The 12,057-nt window shown below is 38.3% G+C and overlaps 1 protein-coding gene across 1 annotated transcript in view; it reads right to left on the bottom strand.

Moving 5' to 3' along the window:
- CCDC81 (coiled-coil domain containing 81) overlaps nt 1-11,208 on the bottom strand; it is a 31,052-nt gene extending 19,844 nt beyond the window's left edge. The window contains exons 1-4 of the mRNA XM_081063323.1: nt 11,139-11,208; nt 6,930-6,991; nt 5,019-5,175; nt 1,249-1,505 (exon numbers count right to left, since the gene is read on the bottom strand). Coding sequence (XP_080919449.1) covers nt 1,249-1,505; nt 5,019-5,175; nt 6,930-6,991; nt 11,139-11,169 — 507 coding nt within the window. The 5' untranslated portion in view covers nt 11,170-11,208. The remainder of the gene's footprint in view (nt 1-1,248; nt 1,506-5,018; nt 5,176-6,929; nt 6,992-11,138) is intronic.
- Nucleotides 11,209-12,057: the final 849 nt, after the last annotated feature.

Here is a 12,057-nt window from a genome sequence, read left to right as displayed (position 1 = left end):
TTTGGCCTCCAAACACTTTTTTCAGAGAAAGTCTCCCAGGACCAGTTCTTTTGGAAAACGCCCCCTTAAAAATTATGTCTCAGAGTGCAGCCGGACAATTAAAAAGTTATCTTCTCTTTTAAACACATATCAAAGCTACGCAGTTCTGAGCAACCTAGAGGTTAGAGATAGTTCAGAGTTGGGCCTTCCTTCTGATTTCACAGGTCTTGCCTTGTGTTTTCATAAAGAAGAGAGGGTTATACCTGTGTGTGTGTTTCCACTTTCCACACACAGGCCTGGTATCCCTCTCAGCAACCCTGTGTGAACCCCGATTGTGGAGAAAACACTAAGAGCCTCCATATGTACAACTCCATCTCCTAACCCCCTATCCCAGAGCTCCACGAAAGGAGAAATTACAAGGTACAGTTAGACCATATTGATAGCCTTTCATTTTATAGAGTTTTCATGTAAAAGTCAGGCTTCTGTTCTAAGGGACATAGGACTAAATAGCAACTGTGATCATCCAATTTACTCATACCAACTGTGTTAGGGCCTAGAGGTGCCGCTAAGGCACACGGAATATTCGATTAACCCTGCTGGTTGACTAGTTCGTTGCCTCCTTAACTCTGCTATGTACAATTTAACATGAAGGTCACACCAGTTACTTAATGGTTAACAAGGATGGGGTGAATTACGAAATTTCTTCTACAACATGGCATATAAAAGCTAAAAATCCATTTCCATGACTTCAGTTAGATTTTGTTGTAGACATTCATTGAAATAAAATAGTATAACCAGAAAAAAACCACACAAAGGTGATTAGAAAGTCTGGGCTTAAATTTCAGTTCTACAGCTTATCAGCACCCTGCGGTTAGGCTTTTCGCACAGCATCTCCGAGCCCTGATTTTTCTCATTTGTAAAATCGGGATGACAATAATGCTAGTTTTATAATATTTTGAGGCCCAAATAAAATATGTGGAAGAACTTTTTAAACGGTAAGGTCCCATATATAACACTTTCAGAATTGTGAGAGTTTCTATCACTTTTTTATATTTTTCAGTTGGCATTGACTCAAAACTTAAAGTTCCTTTGCCCTTCTAACCTTTTGTCAAAGAGTTATCATCTATAAATAAGCACTTCTTTGCACTTGGGGTAATTGCCATTTAAAACACGTCAGCCTGAATTTTCCTTAACGATGACACACTTACAGATGATTTAGAGCTATGAAGGGGAGAAGGGTTAGGAGAAGGAAAACGTTAATTTGTTTACATTTGCTAAGGCTTTTGCCAAAGCCCCACTTCCATCCATTGTACAAAAGAAGTCCTTATAAAATCTCATCTTCACTTTCCCATATCTGATCACGAGGACCCCAATTCCTTTGAATGTAAACTCCACGTTTTGTTTGATGGAAATAGAACGTGATAAAAAAAGCAATGTCTCCTTCACACATCCTTCCACTGTATCCCTCTTAAATGGACCCTCCAGGGATATCATGACAAAATTAAGTGGAACAATTGGGATATCACCTAGAGGAGAAAAAGACAGTTGGGGTGGGGAAAAGGAAGTGGAAATTACAAGGACGTTATCATATATACTTATAAATAATTATCTGATTCTCAATACTAAAAAATAGAATTGTCCATGTGAAGCCTTTAGTTGTACCCAGTGAAACATTATTCCCACAGACAACTAACACTGGTTATTAATAGATACTAATAAGAACAAATTTTCTTAAAAACATTGTTTTTTGCTCAACATAAGAGCAAATAGCTTTCTAAATAATACTCGAGATAAGTTTTTTATTTTTCTCTTGGAGGCACAGTATTACCTGACTTCTCTTCATCAGAGAGTTTTCTGAATTTTTCAGCCCCCTTATCTTTCAGGACATGCTGCAGCAATATTTGCCTATCTCCTCCAGTTATCATACCATTTTTAAATGATAATAAATACCTACAAACATTAAGTGTTTTAAAATGATAGTCATCTTCACTAGAAGTTACCTTTCACATGAAATTGGGTCTTATCAGAGGATATCCGACTGAATAACTTGCAGAAAGCTTTTCCATAAGTGACAGTGAAAAAGGAATATGACTATATGTAGCTTAAAGGAAGCACAGAGCAGACAGAGAAGCTATGCAAAGTCCACAAATCAGAAAAGGCGAACATAGCAATGATCAACATGATAAACCCAAAGAGAGACAGTAAACAAGGCCCACTGATAGAGGAGCAGGGTAGAGAGAAGATAAGAACATTCTAAACAATCATTCAGCAAGCACTAACGTATAGCCTTTTGAATGTCCAATCTGCTGGATGATGAGGATTAACAGCTCTGCAAGACACAAGCTTCCATATATTAGCTCACATCTCCTGAATAATGTAATGGTGATTCTATACCATCTCCCTCCATTTCACTTCTTAAAATAAATTTCTTAAAAGACAAGGCTATATTGTCTGTCTTTAGATTTCCCTTCCCATTTGACCAATGACTCTCTGCAATCTGTCCCCTAGTGTACTTACCTCAGTAAGGACACTATCATCTCATGACAGACAAGCCACTGGATAGGTTGCAAATCTTATTCTCGTGACTTATGGTAACTTCTGTTAACCATGCCCTCTCTTCTCTTGTACCCACCACAGCACTCTTTATTCTTCAATTTACTGGCTTCTTTCCTCTTCTACTTCTTATAAGATGGTGGTTGGTTGGTTGGTTTTACAAGATTTTGTCCTCTGCTCTCTCTTCTTCTTACTTTATATTCTTTCCTGGGTAAACTTACTCAAATCTTGACCTCTAGTCTCCACCCCTTTCCTGAGCTCTGGAATCATCTCTACCTAAATATCCCTATAGGAAACTCAAAGTCAACATGTCCAAAAGCAAACTCATTATTATATTTGCCACCACAACCTGCTGTTTCCCCCTTCACTCCCTATGGCAGTTAATGGCATGAGTATTTATCTATTCTCTGAGAAATCTGAGTCATCCTAAATACCTTCCCCTCAATACCTAATACTCTCAACTAGTAACTGGATCCCATCAATTCTACACCTCCGATGTCTCGTGAATAGATTCCCTCATCTTCCTCCTGACTGTCATTGCCTTCATTCAGCCTTTTACCATATTTTACCAAGCTAATATAACTAAAAAAGTTATCTTCCTAAACTAAAAACTGGACCAGTACATATAGTCCCCTGCTCAAAACCTTTCAGTGGCTCCTTAGTGCCTCTGGATGAATTCCAAAGTCCTTACCACACCATTTAAGGCACCTCACAATTTGAGCCCTACGAACCATTTTTGTTTTACTTCCCTCCACTTGCCTCCACAATCATATGCCATGATCACACAGGAGCCCTTAACAGGCCTCACTTTTTCCCTTATTCTCATATTGTTCATTCTGTTCCTGAAATATCTTCCAGAACTTCTCTACCAGCAAAGTCCTATCATCCTCTCCTTTCAGACTTCCTCACATGTCATTTTCCTAAATCTCCCCAAGCAGATTTAGGCAATCCTAGCACTTGATCCAGTTCTGATCAATGCTGCTCTTATCACACTTAATCATTTTGCACCATTTGCTTATATATCTATCTCTCATGCTAGATTATGAGTTATTCAAAGCATGGACCACACCTTAATAATCTTTAAGATCACTATATAATGTTTGATTAGATACCTAGTTAGTTAAATGATGAAGAATCATAACCTCAAAGCTAAACTGTGGATAGAATTATTCTTGTGAACTAATCCTGTCATATATGTTTAATTCTGAAATTCCCTCAACCTTGTGAAAAAATTAGTTATAGATCTAAACTACTTTTTTGGACTACATTGCAAGATCCAAGATAGAAAATAAGCTCTAATTCTAAGGCACAAATGTTTTGGGGGGAAAAAAAGACTATATTTTTATTTCATTTTGTAGGCTTTTGATGAATTAGGATATTTCTTCTGTCATAAAACTCTAGGTAAAAATGGCTGAAAAGTACGTCAAACCTATCATACTGAATATATGGACATAATGAATTCTAAGTATAGTCTGTATTTTTCCAATGTGTAATTTTTTGGTGAAAAGTTACCCTGAAAATTAATTTCCCAGAACTTAAATACCATAAAAAAAGTTTCAGCCTTTTCACCTACTTGCATTGGGGGTAGACTGTCTGTCTCTCTTCCTCCAGATATGAGTTGGATGCATGAGGGGATACTGATAGGGAAGGTCAAAAGAAACATAGCCAGACATCAAGGAGGAAGCCCCCAAAGGCCTCAGTAACCAGGGCAGGTGTCACAATGTCCACACACTGAAGATAGAATGTAAGTGTTCTGTGATAGGTATCATGTCTATTTTGTTTACCAGTACAACTCAAGCACCTGGAAGAAGGCCTGACACATAGTTCACCCTCAATAAATATTAACGGAAGGAAGGAAGGAAGGAAGGAAGGAAGGAAGGAAGGAAGGAAGGAAGGAAGGAAGGAAGGAAGGAAGGAAGGAAGGAAGGAAGGGAAGGGAAGGAGCGGCGAGGGAAGGAGGGGGGAGGGAGGGAGAAAATGAGGGAGGGAAGGAGGGAGCTTTTAGAGTATGAGAAGTATACAAGGTATTCATTAACTTTTCATGGAATTATTAACTTTCTTTTAAATTTTAATAATTTTGATTATATATGATAGGTATACAGTTATTAATCTTTTTCACAACTGATACTGATTATAATTCTCCAGAGACCCTGATTAACTTTCTCATCTTTATAACCATTTTTAATTTCATAGGGTCTGAAATAATCAAGTCTGCACAACTCTGTGATATGGCTTTTATACACATTTGCCTTGAAAGTCACGTCAGGACTTCTCGTGCCTGTCTCTGAAGCTACTGAGGTTTAAAACGGCCGCAAGATGACTGTACATTCCTACCTTAGTCCCTCCCTCTGCCAAAGGTACCGTGTAAAAAGTGAACCCCTCAAATCAGAAACCAATAAAACAGCAACTGGCCAAGCTTTGCCCTTTCATTTTCATCACCAGACCAGTCAACCTCTGGGAAAATCTAAAATATTAAACGTGTTTACCAGGAGTATATACTTTGCTTTGTTTGAGTCCATGGATTTGTATTAACTTCTCTGACATGATAAACATGGGCCTCAGAATCAGAATAAACTTGTTGTTTCCCACTTCAAGTTTTTGTCTTGTGAAAGTGAAAATTCCAAGTCCTGGAATATGAACGCCCTGAAAGGAAATATAAGGGGAAACAATAGCAACAATTTACTGAAGGGGTGAAGAAAAATAATCCTTAGTGCTATTATCCAAAAAACATGAAGAGAATTAAGCTTAACCCTCAAAACTCCAATGATCTCTACAATCCTTTATAGTTATAGCATTTTATGACTCCAAGTTTTCAAATAAGTTTAATGTAAAATGTAATATATCGGGGGAGGGGGTTGGGGATGGGGGGAAGGGTAAAGGGATTGGGGGGCGGCTGGTGACCACAGGATGGCCTCAGGGTTTTTTAAGAATTACTTTGGGGAACTTATTCAATAGTGTTTGGGGATTTTGTTGGGTGTCCGATGGACATGTGTCCTGTTTGGGAGACCACCTCAGGGATGCTGTGGATGCCTGGTCATGGCATTGTACACCAGAGGCTGGACATTAATGAATGTCAACTATAATTTTATGTGTATAATGTGATGGCTCGGTGTGAGGTCGGGGTGGTGGTGGATGGGGGGGGGTTCACGGTGTGAGGGATGTAAAAATAAAAAAAAAAAAGTAATATATCAATCTATGGTGTTTTCTGAGATCAGATTCCTCATCTGCATATCATTCAAATGCTGTGAGGACTAAGAAAACTTGTACAGATGCCATTAACTGCATTTAATCTTTATCTAAGATTCTCTTTTCCTAAACTGTGTAACATTTTAAATTTTAATCATTTGCCATGGGAAGGAGGGGACTTCAGGAGTCATGACAATGTATACTTCCTCACTCTTTCTTTTAAATTGTATGTCCCTCACTTAAAATCAGACAACCCAGCATCCAAGGCATATGTTACAGATTGGTGATCTTGGCTGATGGGTAGAAGCAAATCTTTTGGGTCTCAAACTGGATCTCTGTCTTCCTGGGAATACCTTACATCAAGAGTTACAAAGTCAAATGCCTACAGGGGCCAAGAAAGAATGCAAGCCAGTGAGTGAAGGTATCCAGTCGGGGAACATGATGGCTAGAGAGTGCATGCCCCATCTGAAGGGGAGAGCCCATTGTCAGCTCCAGCCAAGTATCACATGCAGGAATGGCAAGACTGGTATTGCTAAATGTGCTGGGTTTTTTGAGAAAAAAATCCAAACATTTATATAAACGCTCCCAATTTTAAGTGGTGATAACGAATTCAAATTTTCAGAACAAAAATATATAAGTTTGAAGGATAAATTCAGCTCAAGGACTGTTACATTGGGACCTCTGAGTAAGGCATAAAAGTTCCACAACCCTTCCCAGCTCTCTCCAAATTCCCCAAATCTCTGTCTGGTTCTATGGCATCCAAATTCAAGATGCCATAGAAAATAACAGGAGAAAATAATCCAGCCCCAGGCAAAGTTTCTCATTTTTGGCAAGTTTAGTCCCTGACTGTCTTCTGATATTTCAATCAAAATCCATTCCTTGCAAGGAGGCAAGACAAGAAGCATTATATCCTTCTAGAGCTATGTCAGGAACTATAGGATCAAACATAAACAGAATTCATCTAGTTACTTTCCACAAACCCAGGCTAATCACTGATTCAGTTCATATCACTACAAGAGCAGCGCTTACAAATTCATTACCTAAGGATGAAATCCATGTTTGTGAAATCTACTATTCACAAGTCCTAAGTATAAGCATCATAAAGTCACTGGGTGGCTCTACCCCACAATGCTGCTCCCAGCAAAATTATATGAGACAAAGGCAGAAAGATTCTTTGGACTCCTATATTAAAATTAAAGTATAAATCCTACCTTGTATAGGGATAGCTGCCGTTTCACAAAATCTGACACATGCTCCCAAATAGTAGAGACTTCTGGAATTCAAAACAAACAAAAATCATTTAAGTTATATAAGTACCCATTTGTTAGTATCTTAATGCGAATAAATGAAAATGCAAATATGAAACACAGACTCAAATAACAGTAATTCCTAATTAATTTAGAATTAACAGAAAATAAGGTCATTCCCCAAAGTTAATTTTCCAGGTAACTAAAGCTTACCCCTTTCAGTTTCAAAAGCGTAATTTAAAATATAATAATAATAATAATAATAATTAATAATAATAATTTCAAGAAAATCTTTCTAGAATAAAAGGAACTCTATCACACATCTCCCTTTATGCTATACAGTTAACCACGTATAATCTATCCTTTTCTTAAGGACCCATTCAACAAGCAATTGTGTACTCGGGGCCATCAGATTAATGTGAACATTCATTCTTCGTCCAATCTGTAACATAGCCATAAGGCCAAGGGCCACTAAGGCATGAAAGGCTGTTGTCTGTACATTAATTGTCTCAATACTTTTATTTTTGATTAATTCTTGACTCTGCTTTTCATTCTCATTTGTCACTCTTAGAGTACCAGCTGTCACTTTTTTCTAACCAATGCTCTTCAGGCTCCTGGCCCAGTCCTACTTCACTGCTCTGATCTGCTGTGTTCTTGATTTCAACAAACATACTAATATTATGTCTAAAATAATAATTTTTAAAAGTGGATCTTTGGGTAGGGACCCAAAGAGCTTTACTTTGAATCAGTGCATAGACTTCGTGCTATTTGCTTTTGAATGGTCAGAGGGAGAACATCTATGTTTATTTTTTTGTCCTGAGCTGTATTTCAGAGACAGTGGTGAAAAAAAAAAAAAAGTAGTTGGCAATAACTAAAGTGTTAATGTGTGATACGAAGGTAGACTCTAGCTATAATATTTAGAATATAGAAAATGATGTCCGTGTTGACATCTCCATTCCCAAACCTAATCATATATATTAAAGACACTGTTCAATGAGGAACTCTTTGAAAATGAAAAGAGTATGTTTTAATTCTCAAAATAAAGATCAAGGATGGTGACATTTACCAGGTTGCCACTTCAGGACATAGATGCAGATGATGACAAAAGACCAATTTTTTGCCCATTTTGGAAACTGCTTGATTTATTCATATACCTTTTTTTTCCTGGTAGTTTAAACCACTAACTAAAGCAGGGAAATAGGAAATTGCTGTTTTTAATTCCAGTCTATTAAGATTATAATTTTTTTTAATTTTTTTTTTTTTAACGAAAGCCACTCAGGCTGTGTTTTCTCCCTCTTACTCTCCCAAAGGAAGAGAAGAATGATCACCAATGGCTAATAGCAGTTGCAAAAGCAACACCAAGAGCCAACTTCTCACTCAGGAGAGAACACTGCTCCTCCTCCTCGTGGTCGCGGGTGCTCTACACTATCAGAGAAAGTTCTCTAGTAACAAACTATAAAAATGATCCCTGAAAGTATAGTCTTTATAAATATTTTTATAAATGTTTTATTGTATGTCAGAGAAGGACAGGTTAGGCAATGAGAAGGAGCAGTAACTCTCATGCGCATCTGAGAACAATGTGGGTGATGGAAAGTCATTCACTGACCAAGAAAACGAGGGCTGCGTGCTACAGCGAGCCAAATGCCAAGATCCTGCCCTTTGCTCTGAATCATGGATACACAGTTTACGATAATTAGGTATTTCCTGTATTTTTCCCATCCTATTGTTTTCCCAAATCCTCCCCACCCCCATAGACAAAAGAATTCTGCTAGTTGCTAAGACCTAAGATGGTCTTTCACCCAGTCTTGAACTCATGACCAAAAATACCATGCATTCACTAATCATACAGAATCTCTATACCCAGCTTTACATGGAGACCTTTCAAAGTTATTAGGTCAAAACTGTTAAGTCTTTCACCTAGACTCATGATAACACAGCTCAAATTTCAGAAAACAATTTACACCAAAAGGAAATGATTTAATTAGGGTCACGAAAAACTATATAGCATGCAACCAAACCCTAGTGAAAAGACTTGGCTGAGCTTAATTGAAAAACTGAGGATCATCTTTCTTCATTTGGGTGATACATTCAAGTCCACAGTGTTGTTTTACTGTATAAAATCTAACAGGAAAAGTTATATAAGAGCAGAGTTCATTATTCTAAACTGAAATTTGCTATTTCCCACTGAAGAAAAAGGAAAACATGCAAATCATTCCCTTTAGGTAGTTTTCAGTCCCTACATTTCAACTGGAATAGATTTGGAAATTTTATAGACTATGAGTTTTAACTGTTCTAACTGATTTTTCTGACACTTCAAAGTGGCAAGTTATAGAATATTTTAAGGAAAGCTGGTGTTATTTATTTTAATCAAACACTGAAATACCAAGAATCACTACTATAAAGAAATAAGCCCTATATTCAGTTCAACCTTTTTTACTTCAAATTCTAAATATTTTGTGCAGTCTAAACTATATTTTAAAACACAGTACCAGGGTGGCCAGTTAGTTCAGTTGGTTAGAGCATGGTGTTTATAACACCAAGGTTACCAGTTCGATCCCCGCATGGGCCACTGTGAGCTGCACCCTCCTTAAAAAAAAAAAACGAAAAAAAGAAAAAAAAAACAGTACCAAGTAACAGGAATACTGTATCTTATATATGATCACTACGAAAAAGGACTAAGTGTCATTATGTAACTTATAGCATAACATATGCTTGAAATAGATATTAATATAAAAATTGAAAAAATAACTTCCTTGACTTTATAAAACATCTTCTAAAATTAAAATACTGACACATAAACAGCACAAATTATTACAGAGTGATGTGAACAAAGAAACATATTCCCAGAACACAGTGCAGTGGAAAGATCAGTGTGCTGTATGTCTGAAGACCTTCCTGCCTCCATGGATCGCGAGCTGTGTCGTCTTCAATAGTTCGACCCAGTTCACATTTGTAAAATGATGACAGGACCTTTTAAATACTATAATTATGTACATAACATGAAACTTTGGTGAAACGTATGGAAGCAGCAGGACTTTATATACGCAATGATGAACACACAATTTATGTGTTTTGCTGAGACTGAGAGTTTATCTTCATCTTTACAATGAGTCATTTGTGAAAGTTAATAAATTATAATTTGACTTCTACTGTCATTCAACCAATAAAGCTCACTAAAGTCACCAATGGTCTCCTTGTCAATAAACTCAATGGACATGTTCAATTTTCACCTGTCTGACCCTCTGACATCTCTGACACTGGTGACCACTTACTAATTGTAAATTTATATTTATTTCTGTGATTATTTGGTTAATGTGTATCTTCCCCCACTAGATTGTAAATTCTAAGGTTTTTCTGTAAGGCCTAGCATACAGTAGGTTCTCAAAATTACTTGAATGAATAAATTATATACAAATTTATAAATATGGCAAATGTTTTTTAAATCCATAAAACCATTATCTTTGATGATGCTTCTAGACTTATTTTAACTGGAAAAAATAGGAGTGATGCAGAGGAAAGAGAGGAAAGAGAAAGAAAATGCATCTACTCCTATTATTTTGTCTCTTCAAATCATTTGGTTAAAAACTAGGCAACACCCCAAAGTTATAATAATTTCATAGTAACAAAAGCTTCCATTTCTGAAGTACTTTTCTTCTCAATGGCTCCTGTCGGTTGCAGACAGATGTCGGTGTCACTTTGGGGCGACTCTTCTAAGAAACTATGCTTTTAACCAAGCCTAGTAAGTTTTCTATGAGAAGTTGCCAGGTCGTCTTCCGAACACCCCGTTCTTTTTATGATCATCTCACTTAACCCAATCCCAAGATATCAACGGGAACAGAAGGAGCGGTGTTTCTGCGCGAACTCTAGAAGGAGCCGTTTTGGAATGGTTGTTTTTAGCTAACATTTACTGAGCACTTACTTTGTGCTAGTCTTGGAGCCAAGCGCTGTATATACGTTATCTTGTTGAATTAAAACCCTCAGCTAGCTCCTGTCCGTTAATAAGGCAGTCAGTAAAGAAATTGTGGCTGGGCATCCAGCATGAGCCAGCCGTGATTACTGACCGGCTGGTTGCCAAGGCAACATGGCCCTCCAGGGGATGGGGAAAGACGTCTTCCACCTCGCCCCCAAGCAGGTGAAGGTTCAGCCCCAGTGCCCCCACCTCAAAGTGCTCACCTTCCTGGCTCAGCGAGGGCAGCGTGGGCATTACCTGCCTGCCCAGGTCCTGCAGGGAAGGGACAATGGTGTCCAGCCTCTCCAGTCCCCAGTCGGCTCTTGCTGGGTCCTCAACGGATCTCTTTTCTTCCTTCTCCATATGGAGTTTGAACAAAAGTGATTTTCCCACCCGGAGATTTGGATGAGCCTTAAACTTAAAAAAAATTACCAAATCTTGAAGAAAAAAATTTTGTTTCTTAAACGTTTGTTTTTTTTTTCGCTGTCCCTCCCTTTTGCTCTTCCTGAGCGGCAGAGAACCCGAGAGCTGAATGGCACCAGAATCAGAGTGTGCAAATGCAAGCCTTGGGGCCCCTGAGAGAGCCCAGGGAGTGAGCTGCAGCCACCCACAGGGGAGGGAGAGTAGGCCAGCCTAGGCGAGGGCGGGGCGCGTTGCTAGGACACAACAAAGGGTCCCTGCGTTGCTAGAGCTCCAAAGTAGGGCCTTGGCCCCGCCGCGTTCTATGGGCCTCTTGTCAGGTGAATTGGGAGCTCCAGACTGCGAGATTGGAAAGGAACTTAATGTTTTTCAACTTTGTCTTTTCCTTCCCCTCTTACCCTGGGCAGTGAAGAGACAGGTCACTTTTGAAATCACCTGTTCAAATCTGGGAATACTTTTTGCCCCGAATGACGGACATTCGAATCTTCGGATCTGTTTGAGTATTTGAGTTTGAGCTGGAATTTGTTTCTCTCGTTCAGGTTTTCCTGGTCTCCCCTCCTACGAAATGGAAAGCTGGAAAATTGGGGAGGGAGCTAACTTTTTAAAAATCACAGTCATTTTTTTCCCTTTCCTATACACTTTACAAATCTCATCCTGCAGAACTGTTTTCATACACCCCCCTCTGCTGATAACGAATTATCACAAGATGAACACACGTGTAAA

The sequence above is a fragment of the Rhinolophus hipposideros genome (genome assembly GCF_964194185.1).
Source record: "Rhinolophus hipposideros genome assembly, chromosome: 10".
Lineage (NCBI taxonomy): Eukaryota > Metazoa > Chordata > Mammalia > Chiroptera > Rhinolophidae > Rhinolophus > Rhinolophus hipposideros.
Note: the sequence above shows the minus strand (reverse complement) of the source record. Positions and strands in the feature narration are given on the sequence as shown.